At 38.3% G+C, this 7,257-nt stretch overlaps 1 protein-coding gene across 1 annotated transcript; it reads right to left on the reverse strand.

The window, feature by feature from the left end:
* Positions 1–2,661: 2,661 nt before the first annotated feature.
* LOC148788063 (uncharacterized) lies at positions 2,662–3,240 on the reverse strand. The gene has a single exon (XM_088880318.1). The coding sequence runs from the start codon at positions 3,238–3,240 to the stop codon at positions 2,662–2,664; it is 579 nt and encodes a 192-aa protein (XP_088736444.1).
* Positions 3,241–7,257: the final 4,017 nt, after the last annotated feature.

The raw sequence follows: 7,257 nt of genomic DNA on the forward strand, positions 1-7,257 counted from the left end.
CCCACTGCTGTGAAATTTTGTTGGACCTTGAGATCCTTGCACCAAGCCATGATCTTCTTACCTTGAAATTGCGTCCCATTATCCGACACCAAGATCCTCGGGATCCCATACCTTCAAATGATATTTTTTCAAATGAAATTAATTACCTCTTTTCCAGAGATCTTTGATACGGCTTCTGCTTCCACCCATTTGGCAAAATATTCAACCGTCACGATCAAGAACTTCTTTTGAGCTACGACTTGTGCGAAAGGGCCAATGATATCAATTCCCCATTGGTCAAATGGACATGCAACTTTCAACGCCTCCAAGGGGGTCGCTAGTGAGTGTAACAACCCTGCATACCTTTGGCAGCTTTCACATTTCTTGACAAATTCTTTCGCGTCTTCGACCATCGTAGGCCAGAAATACCCCTGTCTTAGAATTTTTTGAGCAAGTGATCTCCCTCCTGAGTCATTACCACAACTCTCTTCATGTACTTCTCTCATCACATACTGCGCTCTTTCATCATCCAAACACTTGAGTAATATCCCCTCTGGAGTCCTCTCATACAACTCTTCTCCCAACATCGTAAAGCGATTCGCTTTGAACCGCAACCTCCTAGCTGCGATCGGATCGCTAGGAAGATTCCCATGTTTTAAATATTGAACAAAGGGAATCTTGCACGAGTTTGCTTCCTCTACTATATGAACAGCCTTTTCATCGATCACTAGAACTTCTTTAATCATCACAACAATCTTCCTTTCTTTCACTCCTTCCACCATAGCCCCAAATTTAGATAAAGCTAGCCTTCGCATTTTCATCTCTTGGGATCTGGTGGATCGTGCATCTATCGAATTTACCCATCATCTCCATCACCTTTGCCAATTATTGTCTCATTGTCCATTCTCGTGTTTCGTAGGAACCTTGTATTTGCATTGCGACCAACTGTGAATCCGTGTAAACGTCTAGCTGCCTCACTCCCCCATCCAGTGTCGTCTGAAGGCCCTGAATAAGCTCCTCATACTCTGGTTCATTGTTGGTCGCAGGAAAGGTCAGCCTTACAGCGATCTCAATTTCAATTCCTCCTAGCCCTTATAAATATATTCCAGCTCCTCCATTCTTCAATTTGGACGAACCATCAACATGCAATAGCCACCTCTCATCCTCCTCCTGTTGTTTCCCTGTGAACTCCACCAAGAAGTCAGCAAATATTTTGAGCTTTTATAGCGCTTCTGGTTTGGAATTCTATATCAAATTACCCTAGCTCTACTGCCTATTTAAGCATCCTGCCTGAGGTATCTGGCTTTGTCATGACCTGCTTTAATGGGTGGTTAGTCAATACAACAATCGGATGAGATTGAAAATAAGGTCACAATTTTCTGGCCATTGTCACTAAAGCTAGAGCCAACTTCTCGATCTGAATGTATCTCTTCTCAGCCCCCTGCAACATCTTTCTCACATAGTATACGGGGCTATGCTTTCCTTCTTCCTCACGAACCAGGACCGAACTCACAGTTTCCTCTGATACTGCCAAATAAACATATAATCTTTCCCCAACCAAGGGGTTAGCAAGAAGGGGAGGGGTGGCTAAGTATGTTTTTAGATCTTGAAGAGCTTTTTCACATTCTTCCTTCCATTCAAAATCTTTAATTTTATGCAAAATCTTAAAGAATGGTAAATTACAATCTGCTGACTGGCTATGAACCGGTTCAACGACGAGACCTTCCCTGTCAGCTTCTGAATGTCTTTTACTGACCATGGCGAGCCCAGCTGCATAATTGCTCATATTTTTTCAAGGTTCGCCTCAATCCCCCTCTCACTGACCATATAACCCAGAAACTTGACACCCTAACTCCAAAAGTGCACTTAGCTGGATTTAACTTTACTCCGTAAGATCGCATTATATGAAAAGCTGCCCCCAGGTGTACCAAGTGGTCCTTCTCCTTCTTACTCTTCACTAACATGTCATCGACATATACTCCATTGTGGTCCCTATCTGATCCTTAAACATTTTATTAACCAGTCTTTGATAGGTCGCTCCAACGTTCTTACGACCATAAGGCATTACCTTGTAGCAATATACTCCCTTTTCCGTCATGAAAGCAGTTTTTTCGCTATCCTCTTTTGCCATAAATATTTGATGGTAGCCTTGATAGGCATCCATCATACTAAATAAGGCACAACCTGCAGTCGAATCAACCAATAAATCTATCTTAGGCAGAGGGTAAGGATCTTTGGGACATGTTGAGATTAGTAAAATCTGTGCACATTCGCCACTTTCCTGCTGCCTTAGGGACGATCACCACATTTGAGAGCCAGGTCGTGTACTGGATCTCCCTCACAAACCCTGCCTACAACAACTTATTCACCTCCTCTTCAATGATCTTGTTTCGTTCAAACCCGAACATCCTTTTCTTCTGTTTTACCGGCTTAATTTGTGGATCTATGTTGAGTCGATATACTATAACTTCTTGATCAATCCCTTTGAAATCGGATGGACACCAAGAGAACATGTCATTGTTCTTCCTAAAAAAATCTATGGCCAACATCTCCATCTCCTTCGTTATTTGCGATCCGATTCGCGTAGTCTTGTGGAGATCACCAGGGATCAGTTGTACTTCCTTATACTCCTGCAAGTTCTAATCTATCCATTTTGCCTCTTTTGATTTCTCCATTCTGTCCTTATTCTTCTTTCCTCTTCTCTTTCTTTTCCATCTCGACCTGCTTTATGGCTAAGTTATAGCATTGTCGTGTTGCACGTTGGTTGCATCTCACCTCCCCGACCCCATATTTGGTGGGGAACTTCATCTTCAAGTGGTAAGTGGATACCATTGCTCTAAACTGGTTTAGCCCGGGTCGTCCCAAGACGACATTATATGCGAAAGGGCTGTCTACCACTAAAAACTGCACCATACAAGTCTTCCTTCGAGGTTCTTCTCCAATTGACACCGGCAAATCAATAACCCCTTCAGGCACGACCTTGCTCCCCCCAAATCCGACCAAGGGCGTTTGTACAGGCTTCAATTTTAGCTCACTCAGCTCCATTTTCCTAAGCATGTTAGAGAAAATTATAAACACAGAACTACCATTATCAATTAATACCTTATGTACCTGATAATTGGCAATGTCCATCCGGATGACCATTGGGTCGTTCTGGTCCCTCGTGCTCGAGCTCAAATCCTTGTCACTGAAAATAATATCTTCTTGCGGCTCTACATGTAGCACTTGTTCTCCATATCGGTATCTACTCTCCCTTGTCATATTCAAAGGAGTATATGATGATATCGAGGTTGATAAGGCCCCATTCTTTCTCGATGTTTTTCATATCGAATCTTCCCTTCCTTGGAGCGTTCTCCCTTTGCACGACTAGTCATTTCTTTTTCGTCTATGTACTTCTGAGCCATCTCCATTAATTGTTCCGTCCCTGTAGGCGGATCGCGAGCCAGCGCTGATGGAAATGGTCCTTTCTTCAACCCATGAATTAACATGCTCACCATTATGTCAATTCTCAATTCTTACACCTCCAACATCTCGTTATTAAATCTTCCCATATAGCTTTTAAGCGTTTCATCATCCCTCTATCGAATAGTAAAGAGGTATGTAGCCGACCTCTTTGCCTTTCTCTTGCTCGCAAAATGAAAAAGAAAAAAATTTATGAACCAACTGCACATACGAATCAATGGTTCCACTTCCTAAGTTGGTAAACCATTCCTGCGCTTTACCTTTTAACGTGGTTACAAACAACTTGGCCTTCATCGGATCTATTTGGCCATATAAATTCATAACTAAGTCAAAAGCGGCTACATGCTCCCTTTAATCCTTGGTCCCATCATATTTGGGAAGATTAGGGAACCGGAAGCTATTATCCACTACCTTTAGAAGAACCCTATTGGTGAATGGAGAACTGATAGGATCCCATTTTTTGCTTATTTCATATAATATTTTAGCCTATTTTGTGACCAAATGCTCCTAATTAAATATTATTTTGCAGTATTAGGACAAAAGAATTGAAAAATGAAGAAAAACACCAAAATGGAAATTCAAACAAGACTCAAACTTAATTTTTGGCAAGAGTTTTGGAGTTGCTTGGACTACCTCTGATTACAGAAGAATTTAACTAGGATTATAATTTTATCTCTATAAGTCTTTTAGTTCAACTAGGAATCTACTTCTAATCCTAGTAGAACTAGGTATCTAGCTATTATAAATAGGTGATGTAATTCACTTTAAGAGAAAACTTTGGAACTCTTCTATTTCTCTACGTTCTTATATTATTTTGCTTTTCATGCGTTCTTCCATGAGCATGTCTAGCTAAATCTCTCATTCCGGTTGAAGACTTGGTGAACGCTTAAATCCAACGGGTTGTGAGATCTAATTTATGCTTTCTACTTTTATTCATATTGGTATTTGTGTTGTTCTCTGTGCTTTTATTACAAATAATCTGATTTATTGTCAAGAATATTTGCCTAGCCAATTGAACTTTCAAATCCGTAATTGTTTGTTTAGTTCGATAACTAGTGGTAACACAACATAATTGATTATGTAGAAGTTTTCAATTATGTTGTGGGGAATGCACAATCTAACTTAAATAAATCCTCGTAGGAATTTATTGGTTAGAATTGGGCCTTTCTAGTTTTTAATGCTGTCGGTAAATTAAATCTTGAGGACGTTCCCAAGGTTGTTTACTGATTAGGGATTTAGTCAATGGACGTTCCTTGACTATTCACAAGGTAAGGAAAGGTGAGGTCGTTAGGTCGTACCAATTGTCGTAACCAATTTATCTATCATGAATAATTGTTATCTTTGCATCTATGATCAACCGTGGAATTAAGTGTGATCCTATCTTTAACCGGAATACTCTTCTCTTATATTTATCTCTTCTAATTTTATTAGCTTTTTAGTTTTATTCTTCTTCACAATCAAAACTCCCCCTAATTATTTTCGTTTTTGAAGGAATTAATTTAAAACCAATCTCTGTGGATTCGAGCCTACTCACACATCTACAAAAGTGTTCGTAGGAATTATTTTTGGTGGATTCGACACCCATCAAGAACTCCTATTCTGTGAAACGATCTCACCCATCTTCTTCAGTTCCTCGATCTGCTTTCCCAATTTCTCGATCTGGCGACTAACGTTATCCACATCAGCCCTAGAAATACCCGATTGTCGTTTAACTATCCTCTTACTCGTCACCTCATTTGACATGGTTCTCTCAGGACTTTTTTCAGGTACCCTTGTGACCTCGCGCCCTTGCTCTCCCTCGACATCCTTGAATAACTATCTCCTTGCTCTCTCTCGAGTTGGCATCACTATTCTCCTTTCATACTCCACTATGGCCTTCCGCTTGCTTCCTCTATCATTGGTTGTAAATCTGCTCTCGACAACTGTACCATTTGCTCCTCTTCCCTTCCTAGTGTTTCCTCCACATCCTGATCTCTCCTTGATGTCCCTTCCATTTCTAGTTGACCTGTTCTCAATTTTCTACAAACGGGGCCAAAATGATGTAGGTCGCACAAATTTCAGATTGGGTCGCTGGACCTGGTACCCTGGTCGGGTCGCTGAATCCCTATCTCGAGCTTCCTATTAGTAGATCCTAAAAATAGAGCAAACGTGAGACTAGCTGGGTAGCCCCCAGCGAAGGCCCTCCGATGCTTAAGTTAGAAATGTGGGGTCAAAAACGATCAAGTGAGGACGAATGAGATCAAAAAAAGATAATAAATGTGCTTGCTGAAGTATTCATAAATGCTAGTATATATATTAGTACAATACCGCATGGGTGTGTGACACGTGGCATTATTTGAATGATATTACGTAGCAGATCTAACGGTTGTAAATGCGGGTGGGTCCAATAATTCAGGTCAGGCGGGTCGAGTTGCAATAACTGCTCGTGGATCCTGTCAATAGTTGCAATTTCTTTTGAAAAATAGGGGTATCTTGGTCATTTGATAATTATCCTCATCAATATAAATATTTTAACTTTTTAAAATGTTATATATTTTAGGTGTCATGATATATAGTTAATATATTTTATAAATACATATAGTTTATTATAATCAATTATAAGTGAATGATAAACTAAATTAATCAATAATACAAAATTTAATAAATTAAATTTAAACTAAAACATTATTTTTCCCTTATAGATCAAAGAAAGGAAAAATCCTAAACTTTTGCAAACATAAAATAGGGGATAATTATAGTTTTGGCCATCATATATTGCCATTAATTATTTTCAATTTCTAAATATATTGAAATCCTATATTAGTCCTTTAATTTTTAAAATATTAACAATTTCGATCCTTATGCCTAATTAATGATCATTTGTCCTTTTAGAGAAAACATATAGTTCAACTACTTTTTTCCTATGCTTGTGACCAGGCCCACACATGCTTTTAAAAATAAAATAAGCTTCCATAAATTCACATATGCCTTTTTTTGACCGCTTTGTTCTGAAGATATTCCAAGTCTTCAATACTTTCGACTAGTATAGTTGGAGAAAGTCCGTAAAATCGATGATTTGGAATACTCCCAGGAACAAGACGGTCAAATAAAGGTATATGTGAATATAGGCTTAATTTTATTTTTCAAAACATGTATGTTGGGTCCGATCATGAGCATAGGGTTGATAGTTAAACTATATATTCTCTTTAAAAGGACAAAATAATCATTAGTTAGGCCTAAGGACCGAAACTGTTAATATATTTAAAAATTAAAAAACTAAAATAGAACTTCAATATATTTAGCATTTGAAAACAAATTCATAGCAATACATGAGGATCCAAACTGTAATCATCCTAATAAAATAATGTCAAAAAGTGTCTAAAAAGAAGCCCACTAGGATTTTATGGGTGTGACATGCACCTTCGCCAGCTTCTAATGGAGAGGATTTTGCTTATAAAATTAAAAAGGGGGGGAGGGGGGGGCGCATTTGACGCAATTTCACCCTAACACAGGGGGATTTATGCAATTTACCCTAATAATTTAAAGCAAACAAAAAAACAACATACACATACTATATAGTATTAAAAATATAATAAACACCGACATTCGTATAACTCGAATTCGCAATCCCTTGGTTGTAAGTAGTGGCGAAGCCAAAAAAAACAGTTTAGCCCTTTTATAATTTAATTAGTAAAATATTAAATTTTTCAAAAGTCACCATAAGAAGAAAAGAAAAAAGAAAAATTTGATGACATGAAAAAGTGAGTGATATCATAATGTTAGTAATTATATTTATTTAGTGACAATAATTTTCGTTTTATCTCAATAATGAATTTT

This window comes from Sesamum indicum, linkage group LG5, assembly GCF_026168435.1.
Source record: "Sesamum indicum cultivar Baizhima isolate 11 linkage group LG5, ASM2616843v1, whole genome shotgun sequence".
Taxonomy (NCBI): Eukaryota; Viridiplantae; Streptophyta; class Magnoliopsida; order Lamiales; family Pedaliaceae; genus Sesamum; species Sesamum indicum.

What these genes read in the sequence shown, in the direction of transcription:
- LOC148788063 (XM_088880318.1), bottom strand. Translation starts at nt 3,240, where the DNA reads ATGACAAGGGAGAGTAGATACCGATATGGAGAACAAGTGCTACATGTA.